This window comes from Taudactylus pleione, unplaced genomic scaffold, assembly GCF_031769625.1.
Source record: "Taudactylus pleione unplaced genomic scaffold, aTauple2 ptg000063l, whole genome shotgun sequence".
Taxonomy (NCBI): Eukaryota; Metazoa; Chordata; class Amphibia; order Anura; family Myobatrachidae; genus Taudactylus; species Taudactylus pleione.
Window position 1 is genome coordinate 4,758,916 of NW_028284465.1, and position 16,324 is coordinate 4,775,239.

Genomic DNA, 16,324 nt, shown 5'->3' on the forward strand with positions numbered 1-16,324 from the left:
CCTGACACCATCTGCCAAGCATGGTGGAGGTAATGTGATGGTCTGGAGCTGCTTTGGTGCTGGTAAAGTGGGAGATTTGTACAAGGTAAAAGGGATTTTGAATAAGGAAGGCTATCACCTCCAAATTATGCAAGAACTATTTAGGGAAGAAGCAGGCAGCTGGTATTCTGTCTGTAATGGAGTGGCCAGCGCAGTCACCAGATCTCAACCCCATTGAGCTGTTGTGGGAGCAGCTTGACCGTATGGTACGCAAGAAGTGCCCATCAAGCCAATCCATCTTGTGAGAGGTGCTTCAGGAAGCGTGGGGTGACATTTCTTCAGATTACCTCAACAAATGAACAGCTAGAATGCCAAAGGTCTGCAATGCTGTACTTGCTGCAAAAGGAGCATTCATTGATGAAAGCAAAGATGGAAGGACAAAATTATTATTTCAAATAAAAATCTTTATTTCTAACCTTGCCAATGTCCTGACTCTGTTGTATTCATTTTGCAACTCATTTGATAAATAAAAGTCAGTTTTCATGTAAAACACGAAATTGTCTGGGTGACCCCAAACTTTTGAACGGTGGTGTATACTTTTTAAGTGTAAGAAAAATGGGCACTAAACATAGTAGTGATATATGTACGTGTATGTTGGGTGTCAATAATACTATCTTTCGCCTTCTCGCCATCAGGGGCAATTGAATTGGACTTGAACCGTTTCCCTCGGGGAGCAAAGACAGCGAAGCAGTGCTCCATAGACATGGTGGCCCCAGAAGTCGATTTGCCAATGGTCTCCATCTTCAAACAGAAGAGGGTGAAAGGATGGTGGCCGTTCGTGGCCCGGAATGAGAATGATGAGCTTGAACTCACGGTGAGACACAGAATACGTCCCACGCCAGGTGCACTGGTGGCTTTACACATTACACAGTGTCTGAGAGCTGGACAGCTGCACGCTATGTGGATGGGTGTGAGGGGAATAGGTCAGAGGTGACGTATTATAGATAGAATAACACAGCGTTCTGTCTCTGATCAGGGTAAAGTGGAAGCAGAACTCCATCTCCTGTCTGCAGAGGAAGCAGAGAAATGTCCTGCCGGGCTCGGCCGGAATGAGCCTGATCCTCTTGAAAAACCAAAGTAAGTGGGGTTATTATAAGGTCAATCGCTTCCCGTAGTGGTACTGACCATGATAAAGAGCCAAGTGCTGTCCTGAGATTGCCCATGACATGTCAGCACAGAGAGCAGGGGAGCCCGGGCATCCAGTAGTAATTGGCACATGGTAATTATTCCGTACCAGCTGTCTGTGCTATTACAGGAAGGAGCATTGCTCAGCAGCGGTGCCCCCTGCAGGATAATCATGGCTATGGCTATTATATCTCCTGATGCGTTTGTAGCAAAATCTGCTGTATGATTGGCAACATGTCCCAGTGACACCCAGTAACCAGCAAAATAAGTACTATATACTGTGTAATGTCTGTGACTGGTCCTCTATATATAATACCTGTGACTGACGCTGTATATACCTGTGACTGACACTGTATATAATATCTATGACCAATTTATATAATACCTGTGACTGGTGCTGTATATAATACCTGTGCGGTGCTGTATATAATACCTGTGACTGGTGCTGTATATAATACCTGTGACTGGTGCTGTATATAATACCTGTGACTGGTGCTGTATGTAATACCTGTGACTGGTGCTGTATGTAATACCTGTGACTGACTGGTATTGTATATAATACCTGTGACTGGTGCTGTATATAATACCTGTGACTGGTGCTGTATGTAATACCTGTGACCGGTGCTGTATGTAATACCTGTGACTGACTGGTATTGTATATAATACCTGTGACTGGTGCTGTATATAATACCTGTGACTGGTGCTGTATGTAATACCTGTGACCGGTGCTGTATGTAATACCTGTGACTGACTGGTATTGTATATAATACCTGTAACTGGTGCTGTATAGAATACCTGTGACTGGTACTATATATAATACCTCTGACTGGTGCTGTATAGATTACCTTTGACTGGTGCGGTATATAATATCTGTGACTGCTACTGTATATAATACCTGTGACTGGTGCTGTATATAATATCTGTGACTTGTACTAAATATAATACCTGTGACCGATGCTATATATAATACCTGTGACTGGTGCTGTATAGAATACCTGTGACTGGTGCTGTATAGAATACCTGTGACTGGTGCTGTATATAATACCTGTGACCGGTGCTGTATAGAATACCTGTGACCGGTGCTGTATATAATACCTATGACCGGTGCTATATATAATACCTGTGACCGGTGCTGTATATAATATCTGACTGGTGCTGTATATAATACCTGTGATTGGTGCTGTATATAATATCTGACTGGTGCTGTATATAATACCTGTGACTGGTGCTGTATATAATACCTTTGACCGGGTGCTGTATATAATACCTGTGACCAGTGCTATATACAATACCTGTGACCGGTGCTGTATAGAATACCTGTGACTGGTGCTGTATAGAATACCTGTGACCGGTGCTGTATAGAATACCTGTGACCGGTGCTGTATATAATACCTATGACCGGTGCTATATATAATACCTGTGACCGGTGCTGTATATAATATCTGACTGGTGCTGTATATAATACCTGTGATTGGTGCTGTATATAATATCTGACTGGTGCTGTATATAATACCTGTGACTGGTGCTGTATATAATACCTTTGACCGGGTGCTGTATATAATACCTGTGACTGGTGCTGTATAGAATACCTATGACCAGTGCTATATATAATACCTGTGACCGGTGCTGTATAGAATACCTGTGACCGGTGCTGTATATAATACCTGTGACCGGTGCTGTATATAATACCTGTGACCGGTGCTGTATATAATACCTGTGACTGGTGCTGTATAGAATACCTTTGACCGGGTGCTGTATATAATACCTGTGACCAGTGCTATATATAATACCTGTGACCAGTGCTATATACAATACCTGTGACCGGTGCTATATATAATACCTGTGACTGGTGCTGTATAGATTACCTTTGACCGGGTGCTGTATATAATACCTGTGACTGGTGCTGTATAGAATACCTATGACCGGTGCTATATATAATACCTGTGACCGGTGCTGTATAGAATACCTGTGACCGGTGCTGTATATAATACCTGTGACCGGTGCTGTATATAATACCTCTGACCGGTGCTGTATAGAATACCTATGACCGGTGCTATATATAATACCTGTAACCGGTGCTGTATAGAATACCTGTGACCGGTGCTGTATAGAATACCTGTGACCGGTGCTGTATAGAATACCTATGACCGGTGCTATATATAATACCTGTGACCGGTGCTGTATATAATACCTATGACCGGTGCTATATATAATACCTGTGACCGGTGCTGTATAGAATACCTGTGATTGGTGCTGTATATAATATCTGACTGGTGCTGTATATAATACCTGTGATTGGTGCTGTATATAATATCTGACTGGTGCTGTATAGAATACCTGTGACTGGTGCTATATATAATACCTGTGACTGGTGCTGTATATAATACCTGTGACTTGTACTATATACAATACCTGTGACCGGTGCTGTATAGAATACCTGTGACCGGTGCTATATATAATACCTGTGACCGGTGCTGTATAGAATACCTGTGACCGGAGCTGTATATAATACCTGTGACCGGTGCTGTATATAATACCTATGACCGGTGCTATATATAATACCTGTGATTGGTGCTGTATATAATATCTGACTGGTGCTGTATATAATACCTGTGACTGGTGCTGTATATAATACCTGTGACTTGTACTATATATAATACCTATGACCAGTGCTGTATAGAATACCTGTGACCGGTGCTGTATAGAATACCTGTGACCGGTGCTGTATATAATACCTGTGACCGGTGCTATATATAATACCTGTGATTGGTGCTGTATATAATATCTGACTGGTGCTGTATAGAATACCTGTGACTGGTGCTATATATAATACCTGTGACTGGTGCTGTATATAATACCTGTGACTTGTACTATATACAATACCTGTGACCGGTGCTGTATAGAATACCTGTGACCGGTGCTATATATAATACCTGTGACCGGTGCTGTATAGAATACCTGTGACCGGAGCTGTATATAATACCTGTGACCGGTGCTATATATAATACCTGTGATTGGTGCTGTATATAATATCTGACTGGTGCTGTATAGAATACCTGTGACTGGTGCTATATATAATACCTGTGACTGGTGCTGTATATAATACCTGTGACTTGTACTATATACAATACCTGTGACCGGTGCTATATATAATACCTGTGACCGGTGCTATATATAATACCTGTGACCGGTGCTGTATAGAATACCTGTGACTGGTGCTGTATAGAATACCTATGACCGGGGCTATATATAATACCTGTGATTGGTGCTGTATATAATATCTGACTGGTGCTGTATAGAATACCTGTGATTGGTGCTGTATATAATACCTGTGACTTGTACTATATATAATACCTGTGACCGGTGCTGTATAGAATACCTGTGTATGGGGCTTACACAGGGTGCATTATATACTAAGTCATTGACAAACCAGGGAAAATGTGGACCTGTAGAGCAAATGGCGTTCCGACCTCCTGGTGACATCAGGGTTTATTGCGCATCTCGCTCAGTCTGCTGGGAGTAGCTGGGTGCACTGGTCCGTGTTCCCTGATAACAGAGAGTAAAGCTGTAGACACAGGACACGCATCCACCCTGCATGCACTCGGGTAAGTCAGTGTCACTCAGAGCTAATCAGTTAGAATTGGGAGCACACTCAGAATAATACAAGACTAGCTACTAACAGACAGACAACGCGGTCAGAAGGCGCTGCTAGCACGTTTACCGGAGTTATGCTGCCGTGTACAATGTGATGTCACAGCCCACAATGTCCCAATAGCCAGGAAACAATAACATCATTAATAATGATGGTAAATGCTCCTAGACGATGACCGACGATCACGGCCATTGGCCTGTGTGCGCTGTACCATCTGCACTAACAGGTCCTGCCATGCTGGCAGCGGTCCAGCCGTATCTCATACCAGAGATTGGACGCCCCAGTACTCAGGATGATTGGCAAGACTGGACCTTGTGTAGCCAAATTTCACCTTATATGAGAAAAAGTGATGTTGGGTATTCAGATGTTCTCTTTAATAAATTAATAAACTAGATCGTCTGCTTCCGGATGAGATAAACCATTTTGTAATGGTGCAAATTTCTGCCAGTACGACCTTAGAGTTCCGCGTTGGCTTCAATATTCTGTGAACAGTCATCGCCCACTTATACCCCTTTCAGACATACTGAGGTTCCCGGGAATTTGGCCTGCCTCGGCCAAATTCCTGGGATCTCATGTATGTCTGAAAGGTACCTACCCAGGAACACGTTCCCGGGTAGCCGCCCCTTCAATTGACCAGGGAATTTCCCAGGAGTGAAGTCCCGCGAAATTACCCTGCTCATATCTGAATGGTGCTGCCCGGGAATTTACTCCCGGGGTGCACCAAGCAGTTTTTACATTGAGTTGGCAGCGCAGAGCGTCCTATAGGAAGGTCAGCACTGCCGCTCACCTCCCCTCGCGCCGGTGGCTGTGGCGCTGAACACCGAGTCAGCGACCTTGGCCGGGTCCTCAGACACAGAGAACCCCAGCCGGACGCCGGGACACCCGCCCGTGGGTCTCTGCCACAGCGGGCCGCCCGCACTCCCGCTGGACCATCAGGGCAGATACGTAATAAAATTAATAATTTAATAATAATAAAATGGCTGCAGTGATTGGTCGGCTGGCTGCTGCATGATGATGACATCATCTGTGGCAGCCGGATAGGGGATGGGCTAGGAAGGGGGAAGGACAGAGGAGAGGCAGGTAATGTTAAAAACTAAAAAACCCGGCTTATGTCTGAATGGGGTCTACCTGGGAATTTCCCGGGCAGACGCTGTAGTGTGAAAGGGGGGTCTCGACCAAATGCCCGGGAATTCTCGGGTCTGAGCAGGAAATTTCCTGGGTCGTATGTCTGAAAGGGGCATTAGTGGGGTTTATAGAATACACAGTTGGGACAGCAGCGGTGCCAATAGTCACCTCTTAGTAGTGTGGTTGGGATAAACTTACGTAAATAGCGAAACCGAAGGGGGCGTCCTGTACCGAACACTTAATTCCACCAGAGAATAATTCTGCATTTGGGGGAAGAATTTTGCATGTTCGTTTGGTGGAATTAGGCCCCTATAATGTTATGTTGCCTCCCAGACTCGTCCCTTATTATAGACCAACATCACCACACAACAGAATGAATTGTTCCAGCTCTTATTAATCTCGCAGGTTGCACTGCTGACTTATTTAGCGCTGCACCTCGGTCATTATGATTTAGCCCTCAGGCACGGATACCCCCTGGATAAACCTGGACTGTAAAAAGGGGCTGGGAAATTATTTGAGTGATAGGCTGCATGGGAGGTGTAATGTTCTGCTAACGATGGAGGGGGAGGAAATACTACATCACATCTTTCTTTTCATCAGAGCTTCATTGGATGTCCGGGTAGCACTGAACAGCACATTTTTCCCTGCATGTGTCATATATACACAGGTCCGGTTTTCCATATAGTCTGTAGGCATATACATCATGGTTACCCTAGGGATCTGCCCTCCCAAGCTCACCATGCTGAATGTACATTATTCCTGTTCTGTGGCTGCTGAGTCAGTCTGCATCTCCTCTGGGTTTAATCCGCCTGAGAACCTGTATAATTTGTGTCCGACAGGGATTAGAGGGCTGAGTTGGCAACACTGTGCTACTGTGCTAAGTCCTAGATCCAGCCCGGCCTAGGTGACAGTCTTGTTGGGTTTATTGTCCTTTAAATGGAAGAGCCCAGTGACATACAGGTTTGTTATGTTACACACAGTGAGTAGCTGCCGTCCTGGTGATTCTGATATAATTACGCCTACACACTGAAGTGATCTGTGATTAGATGGCCTCGTTACCCTGCTGCCTGGGCTATATACTGTATACAGCACTGGTGCATTGATGTCATAATGTGGTGACCAGCGTACATGAGTTAGGAGCAATAGCCCCAGGTAATTGTAATAAACAGCCATAAGATGTTCACCAACAAATTAAACTGACATATCTAGCACCAGCAATATGACCCACACTAATGCCTTAAAACACTGGTAAAATGGCCGATTTCTTTGAGTTTAAATAAACTGCCATAGAAAAGTTACATAGTTTGCTGTAACTTCCATTATGAAGAGATGTCAGAATACTGTAAGTTTGGTTGGAAGGATGAGATCCAACCATTCTGCTGCTCTCGAGAGGAAGAATGGGATAGATACCGGAACTGCCGACAGCTGCCTCGGCATTCTGCCATTCCCTGGAGACATGTGAAAGGCGGGCTGGCCTGAAGGCCCAGGTGCTCATGGCATAGGATGGGTTAGCCACAGCACAAGTCCCATCTCTAATTCAATGAAGGTTCAAAATGCTCATAGCATTCCCAATAATATCCGTAATGAAGGCAGAGGAAACCTGCCGAGTACGCCACTCACCAAACCAATAGCGGTTGACCGTGCACCTAGTTCACCCGTGGACGGTCCTTCAGCTGAGAAACGTGAGCATCCCACTAGTCTCCTACTTACCATTAGATGAACGGCTACCCTCTGGTAGTCTGATGGCTGGGTTATTCCGATGGTTGTCATTGCCTTCGCTGCAGGTGTTATAAATAATGTGATCAACATTTCGGACCTTCAATTGTATTAATGACAGAGCTTTATGGGAGCTTCTTTCCTTTTCTGTCTCCATCACCAGAGGGGCACAGGTTAAGTAGAGAGGTATGGCCTGGCTTCATCTGATCACATGCTTCCAACACCATGGGTACTTCACGTGTAAACATCACCAGCGGGTGTATATAGGTCCATCGTGATAAATGTTGCCTTCAGGCTCCGTTATACGCGCAGGACATATAGCTCTAGGGTACTAACGACCACTCACTGTCTCATGTATCTTTGCTTGATTGTCTCATTATTTTCCTACATTATATTTTCTTGCTGTCTCCTGTCCTGGTTTCCTCCTCCCCATCACCTCTCCTCCAGCCGGCCAGACACCAGCTTCATTTGGTTTCTCAACCCCCTGAAGTCCATTCGCTACTTCATCTGGCATACGTACCGCTGGCTGATTCTGAAAATACTCATCCTCATCCTCCTCCTGCTTATGCTGGGCCTCTTCCTTTACTCCATGCCTGGATATCTGGTGAAGAAGATCCTTGGAGCATGAGGGGCTTCTCTGGTACTGTCCTTCCTCTATCTCACTTCCCTCCTCTCACAGCATATGGTCCGGGAGGCCCCCACAACGTACTGTACAACCCAAAAGTGATAGTTGATGATGTAGAAGATAATTTAGGTCACTATCTGCATTAGTGGGTCATTTCCGCTGCTTTGTGTGCTGGGTCTTGCACACATTATTGTTTTGTGCAGGAATAGGTCACTGGGATCCTGCAAATACCCCCTTCCTTCTGTATAATGCACAGTGAGCCTGATTCAGACCCGGTCGCAAGCGCTGAGCGCTTGCAACCGGGTCGATGGTGGCCCAGAGCGCATGCGCACGACGGAGCCAGCTCCGACGTGCGCATGCGTGAGACCCGGATAGCGACGGGCAAACCGTCGCTCCGGGTCTCGCATCAAAGGGGGCGTGCAGTCGTTGTTGAGTGACAGCACGCCCCCTTTGGTGGGCGGGCCGGGGGGGTGGCTGCCCAAACGGAGGCGTTCCCATGTGAACGCCTACCGTTTGGGGCCGGCCCCACTGACATCACAAGTGATGTCAGTGGAGAGATTCCGGCTCTGTTAGAGCCAAAATCTCTCTGGGGCTTGCGGCAACGAGACCCTACCACAAGGGTCTCGTCGCAACCCCGATGGTCCCGATGGCCGTTCTAAAAGGAAAAAAAAAAACAGCCCTGATTCAGAGCGAGCGCTCTGTCAGAGCGTCCGGCTCTGAATCAGGGCCAGAGGGCATGTTGTAATGTCTGCTTGCACAACACTAGTGCAGATGCCCTGATATGGTATTGGCTGGGATGTAGGATAAATGTGCAGTGACTGGTTACTCACTGGTGGTTTTCATGCGCCCATAGCCTGATGCAGTGTGCTCCAGCATACAGTAACAGTAGCTTGGAAGGCCCCAAAAAAAGGGGTTTAATGAATCCCTATGTAGGACAGGTTGACTGTACACACATCGACTGTGTCAGTATATTAATTAACCCTAAGAGGGTTCACATACTTTACAGCTATGAAAATGCGCAAAACTGTCTTTATTTCTCAATTAGATTGCAACTTAGACTAAGGCGCTCAGCTCCACAGCACAGAACATGCACTACACACATTATATCACTTAGCCCATTCAAAATAAAAAAACAGGTATTTGCTTTAGCAACTTCTTTATTTATTCTCTGCGTTTGGTCTGCGTATTGACTGCAATCGCAGTTCCGATCGCAGTGGCCAGTTCGCGCACTGCGATGCCTGCGCAGATCGCAACAATTGGCCGATTGCGTGTGTATTAGCAACTGCGATCCTTGCTGAATCAGGCCCAATGTTTTCTCTTCTATTTTTACACGCACTTTACACAATCAGCCTGGTCCCCAACTCCCCAGGGATCCCTGACCTGGGCGGTCAGGGGTAATGCTTTGGCCGGGGGACCTGGTGAAGGGTGTGGCATTACCAGCTGCTACAAAGAATCCAGTGCCGGTTATGGCAAATACAGGGACCCCCACTCGTCTTGTCCCTTGTATTTCCAAATCCCAGTACTGGCTCGCTTAGCCCAGTGCTGGTTGTGCTAAATACAGGGGACCCCTACTTCTTTGGTTCCCTGTATTTTCACAACCAGGACTGGCTATGAAAAGTCTGGGGCTGGTTGTGTTTTTAGCAAGGGGACCCCACATAATTTTTTAAATTTAACATTCTACAAGGATTTTACACACAGATACATGCACGGATCTCACTGATCTGTGCATGCCGCTGTGTCAATTAGACCTGCTCATGCTACAATCGAAAGCATGAAGCAGCTCTAGGACTTTGGGGATTTGATGTTCGATTTGCACATGAGCATGCAAAATCGAACATCGAATTACTGTTGAACGAACCAAATCGAATTCAATTTAGAAAAGCCTTTTATAAATCGAATTTTAGTAAATGTGGGACTTTGACAGGGCTTTGTACATTCGATTTGATGTGAGCTAAATCGAACATCAAATCGAATGTAAAAATTGAATGTAAAATCGAATTTTGATAAATATACCACCTGGAGACACTGGAGGCAGCCATTTGAAGGACTAAACAGATATTAATACTATTCACTAGGAACTAATGACATGGATATAAGTCTGGGAATGAAGTGTAGTAAAGTGTTGAAAGCAAACAAAACCAAAACAAGGTTGGGCTTAGGTTCATGTATGTGTTATTCCAAGTGTGATGTGAGGAGATGTATCAAACCTTGGAGGGAGATATGTTGCCCAAAGCAACTAATCAGCTAGTAGCTATCATGTATCTAGCACAGGCTATAGAATGACAGAAGCTGATTGGTTGCTATGGGCAACATCTCTTCTTTATCTCTCTCTCAGGGAGTGTCTGGAGTGCTTTATCCTAAAGGGGCGATCACCAGTGAGTAAAGCACCAGCTCCTTCTATGTACAGTGTGACTGTAGCGAGGCAGCAGCCATGTTGTCCTGCAGAATATGGGATAAGTCTGGTGTCTGACTGCTGGTGTAGGACAGGGAGACCCTATAAATAGCCCAATAGGTGGTATATACAGTGAGTGTGAGCGCACCGCGCTGTACGCTTATAATGACACCACGTTCCTCTCAGTGCCAGGCTTTTATCTGTATGGGGCATTCTCCCTCCTGTCCCCATTGCCAGCCGGCCCCTGCACTTACTAATGTTGTAATACTAACACCTCTAATTTTACATTTCAGGCAGCCTACCTCCTGTAACATGTCCCTACTAACAAACTGCATCTGTGTTTTTGCTTTCTTTGTACCTGCTCCATTCCCGGTGCCCATCACCCCCTCCGCTTCTCTTGCTGCAAACGCTGCCCTGGACAGTCGGCCCGACACGTCTTTCATCTGGTTCCTCAACCCGCTTAAATCCATCAAGTATCTCATCTGTAATCGCTACAAGTGGCTCATCATTAAGATTGTCCTGGCACTGCTCCTGCTGGCCATGGTGGCGCTCTTCCTGTACAGCATGCCCGGTTACATGGTCAAGAAGCTGCTGGGCGCATGAGGAGGCCGCCGGGAAATTGACTCTTCCGTGCCCGTCCTGGAACAAAGCGTTTGTCCTTTCCTTCGTAGACTGTACGGTTTTGTGATGGGCTCCGAGAAAAAGCTTTTATTTCTTCTGTGTGAATTATTTTTACAGTTCTTACTGAGAAGTGGGGCAGGGGGTCAGTAGGGAGCACAGATTAAGCATAGAGGCCACAATCTGCTCCCTCTTCCCTAAGTAATAACATGGATGCTCTGCGGGAATTATCACGCTAGCAGCGGTTTTCTTGAGGAGGGTTTTCCGAGGCTCAGCCTGTCTTACGGCTGTAGCGCCTGCGCATGGATTTGCCCATTGCAAATTTTCAACATGTCCTAAGGTCACCAGCTCACCCGTCGGTGAGTATCGGTGGCGATGACCACTAAAGTGTCACCGACAAATTTCACCGCCGGGCGAGAGCCCGTCATTTATCTCCAGTCCAGGGTGTTGCCAGATAAAGCAGGAAAATAAGTGAAGATGCTATGAGAAATCTTAGTACAGTATTCTCTGACTAAGGAGGAGATGTATCAACCCTGCTAAAGAGGACAGGTGGGGATGTTGCCCATAGCAACCAGATTCTAGCTGTCATTTTATAGAATGTACAAGATAAATGAGAGCTAGAAGCCGATTGGTTCCTTTTCCTCTTTGGAAGCGATTGGTAAATCTCCCTCCGAAATGAATGATATTTGATTTGATCCATCTAATTGCACTATGGGGGTTTGTTATCTCAATTATCATTCTTTCAAAAACATTTAAAGACAGGTGATCAATTTATAATGTTTTAAGTATGTTTTCTTTTCTAAAACATCCCAAAAACCAGTTATATCCATTTATACAAGAGACGCAGATTTTGATAATGCAATAAAACTAACCCATACAACACACACTCATTAGAGATCAAAGCACAATATCAGAGTCCGGCGACCATAAGACCAATTATCACGGTTTGCGTTTGATGTGTGACTTCATCATAACATCACTAGTGGCGTTTTTTTTGTTGTTGTCCTCACCTTAGTAATATTATATTTGATTGTTTTTGTTCCTTTTTTCTCCTTTTCTCATGTTATAGGGAATCACTTCCCCTCTTTGCACTAATTTGAGTTGTGTACTTTGTAAAGAATTTTATTTATACATTTTAATGGCGTGGATTATAATTTGTTTTTTTTCTGTTTTGTTTTTCTTGTTTCGTTTGTCTTTATTTGGTGTCTTGATGTTGTTGTTGTTGTTTATTTGTCTCTTGTTTGTTACAATAAAACGATGAACCCAGTCGTCCTAATACAAGTCTGACGTGGCTGCTGAGCCCCTTGCGTATCGCGTGCGTGCTGATTTGGAGGCATTATAAGTGGCACGTCTTCGGTCTGCTGCTGGCCTGCGTGGTGTCGATATTTCTGGCGCTGTCACTGTATACGTTACCCGGGGTGCTCAACCAGAGGTTTATAAACCCCAGAAGATGAAATGTAAATGAAGGACAGACATTTTACCCCTAGGATAAATGTATTTGCACAAAGGTTTCCATCAGCACAAGCGGAGCATGGTGACCGTTGGTGTAGGAGGTTTCTGAGGCAATGCACGCAGCTACACAGTACATGGCGGTAACTAAAAGGAGCAGCCTCGGTTACAGGACATAACAGGAATATCAGGGACAGTGTTCAGAGAACAGGGGACAAATGACGACATATCTGGAAGCAAAGCTACTGTACTGGCAGGATTGGAGAGTTTTGTGCGTCACACTGTAACTAAAACAATGACCTAATTACAATATGATGCTTCCCTTGAATAGATGGGAACCGTAATATACTTTACAGTCAATACTTCAATGAAATGAAAATATATCAGATGTAAAGTGTACTGTATGTTACCTTAGGGCCTCAGAGACGTATGCAGACCCCCATGGTGGGAGGACTGGGCATCGGCAGGATGTGTACTGGGTATGGGCAGGGCCTCCATCTGCAAGTTCGCTCATAGTGTCTCCAAGCCGCAGCCCAAGAGCCGGGGAGGGGTGTCACGGGCCTGTAACACGTGTCGCCCCCATTTTCTGGGTGTGCTGAGGGCAGGGTGGGTTTCCTACGCAGGTAAGATGGCCATTATGCTTAGCCTCTGGCTTTCTCAGATGGGCGACACTGCAACCGCTGGTTGCGAAGGTGATCAGATGCTGCATCTTCGGACACAGCACTCGGATCTGTTCCAAAGGCGCAGCAGCGATGTGAACTGCGTCCAGCCCTGAAAACAGTACAGGCAGCCATTGTGTGGGCTTATCCGATACCAGTAGCTGGTAACATCGCTGAGGCACCGAGTCCGATTCTGAGTCACAGGCAATCCCAATGTTCATGTAGCTGAGCGTTTATTCGCAACTGCACATGTGCAAACATTTCTGAAAAGACCAATACGGCGCCTGCGTTACACAGAGTACGCACAAGGCCGCTGCTGCGATCGGGACAGATGGAATCAGGAATGCTGTGGAAGAGTGATGGGCGGAGAGTGGGAGGCGGCTAGTAGTGCATGCAAAAATGGTGGGCGTGTTATGGGCGTGTCAGTGTACACAGACGCACCAGGCATGGGAGGCCACGGTCAGACGGAGACACTGCACTGCGAGACCGACGGTAGTGTATAAGGACGCATCAATCGAATACAGCGTGCACGGGCGCTAAACGTGGGCGTATTCAAAGGAAAGGGGTTTATAGCGGCATTTGCATAAACTGGCAGACGGGCGCTGCTGCGAGTGCTTTAGCGAGTGACTCAGAATTACTATCTGCTATAGGGAAATCACACGTTCCTATTACCTCGCATAAGCGGGATGTTCCCGAGCACCGGCGGCCTCCACCCTGTGTAGCACTTTAGGAATGAAGCAATATTCTCTTAGACTTGTGGTCCTAATATCTGAATATAAATATTAGTACATAGGGAAAGTCAGCAACTACCATTCCCAACGTTCCCTGTCACAGCTCTCACAATGTACACCTGGGGTGGATTTACTATTGCACGGTTTGTCAAAGCTGGTTTAACATTTATTTCTGTTGCCGCTTTAAGGATGATCCTGATGATCCCAAGTCGGACCTAGATACGCCAGCGCCTACGGCCGCAGTGACTCCTGCGTCTACAAAACCCCTCCCTGGTGTACATCTGCGCGTCCAAATGTGCAAGGACTGAGACGCCCGCTGTCAGTGCCCATAGACTAGATGCCACTTGGAGCGCCTTTAGACTCACCGATGGTCGCGCAATCGAAACTTGCACCTGTCCGCTATGGCACTTGTGGCTGCTCCATCTGCGTACAGCTTCCTGCAGTCTGTGAGCGGGTCAGTGTAGGTAGCAACATCTCCATGCGTCTATTTCATCGCAACCCTCCCTCCCATTACTTCCCAGTCACCGCCCTTCACATTTCTGCTACCATGCGCCTAAACGCCACCTGTGACTTTGCACATACAATGATGTGACGCAGGTGCATTGCCACTCAGACGCAGAAGAAAAAACATCAGCCGTCTGCGTGAATATCGGCATAGCGTGCGACTCTGAATAAAGACCCTAAATCCATATGTCTGACAAACAGCACGATAGTAAATCTACCCCCTGGTCTCTAGTATAGAGGTAAAGTCCATTCCGGATGTGGTCGGCGTAGGTAAGCGCAGGAGTCTGCAGAGCCATCATGGCGGCCATCTGTCGGTAATTGTGAAGTTGGTACATTGCTCTATCTATGTCAGCATAGAAATGATGCACAATTTATAAAGTGGTAAATAAATGGGCAGATTCAATCAGCCGCGGGATTTAACCTGCGACTAATTGCCGGCCTACATTCCCGCAGCATGGGGAAAAGCTATTCAATTAAATAGCCTTTTTCCCGCGACGTAAAATCGGGACTCGCGTGCGGAAACACACTGATTCCGTGTAAACTGCGGAATCAATGTGTTTGTTCCTCGTGCACGAGGCCGATTTGGTTGTTTTGACACGGATTTTACCTCGCACCTACATGAGTTGCGAGGTAAAGTCCGACTGCGGGGACTCCCATCTAATTGAATAGGTCCAGAGTGGCAATTAGGCAAATATCGTCAGTGCTCCGGATGAGAGACACATTGCTGATACAAGGCTCTGCTGGTTGGCTCAGTGAGGTAGTGAGCCGTTAATAATGAGGGATCAGTGTCGCACATTATGTGGACGTGTAACTGCTCTTATAAGACAAGAGTTATGGGTCAGAACAGGACGTCACAAATCCTACTTAGGGCCCATGATAGTGCCCCTATTACCTACAGCGCTCTGTGGTGGTGACAGGTCTGTGGGCCATAACAGTATTCATGAGGATACAGCCAACAGGGAGTAATATCAGGCAGTCTCTAGCTGGCAGGGCATGCTGAAACTTTCAGTTCCACCGCTGGTTACCTTGATGATATAATGGATCAGTCGGCCTGGTGACATTGGGCAGGATAAACGCATGCTTTACATACTTCTGCTTAGGTCCATCCTAAGGTAACACTCAGGAGAGCGGCTTCTATTGTGACATGAAATTGTTCATGTCACATATAAAGGAGCAATGTGACGCTACCTGCTGGAACATAGGGATTTACTATTGAGGGAGAGATTATGGTAAAATATGACTATTTTTCTAGCCTGTGTTTTGTATTAACTATATTAATGGTTTCACTCATTAACATTGTATTAAAAGGATGTTTGAAAACAAGATACTTGCTTTGTACAATTATTTGTGTGTCTAATTCCATGACGGTACTTTAGTATATGTAAAAGGCAACAAGGAACATCCGTCTCCCACAACTCTATGCAAATAATGTTACGTAAGCGACGGATCCAGCTGTTTAAATCCGTTAATGGAGTATAATGAGACGTACATTTTGCGACAACTGAATAGAGTTACTGTAAGCGTGCTCCCCTACTCTCTAAGTTATGGTTAGATTCTAGTTCCTTGTTCCCTGGCCCATAATCTCAGCACCTGGTCTAGATGAAAAAATATTTCTGCCCCTATGATTGTCGCCCGCTGAGAAAGTTATCAGCGTCCTTTATGTAGCGTAACCATATTCTGCAGTGCTGT

The 16,324-nt window shown here is 45.9% G+C and overlaps 1 protein-coding gene across 11 annotated transcripts in view; it reads left to right on the forward strand.

Annotated features, from left to right (window-relative positions):
- Positions 1–15,937, forward strand: part of OTOF (otoferlin) — a 377,128-nt gene extending 361,191 nt beyond the window's left edge. For 5 of the 11 annotated variants that reach the window (XM_088465708.1, XM_088465710.1, XM_088465713.1 and 2 more), the window contains 3 exons: positions 675–853; positions 1,016–1,116; positions 12,560–15,937. In XM_088465708.1, coding sequence (XP_088321834.1) covers positions 675–853; positions 1,016–1,116; positions 12,560–12,746 — 467 coding nt within the window. In that variant the 3' untranslated portion in view covers positions 12,747–15,937. Of the gene's footprint in view, positions 1–674; positions 854–1,015; positions 1,117–8,104; positions 8,298–11,096 lie in introns of all 11 variants that reach the window. The other 6 variants (XM_088465711.1, XM_088465715.1, XM_088465718.1 and 3 more) reach the window with 2 other exon arrangements.
- The last annotated feature ends 387 nt before the right edge of the window (positions 15,938–16,324 follow it).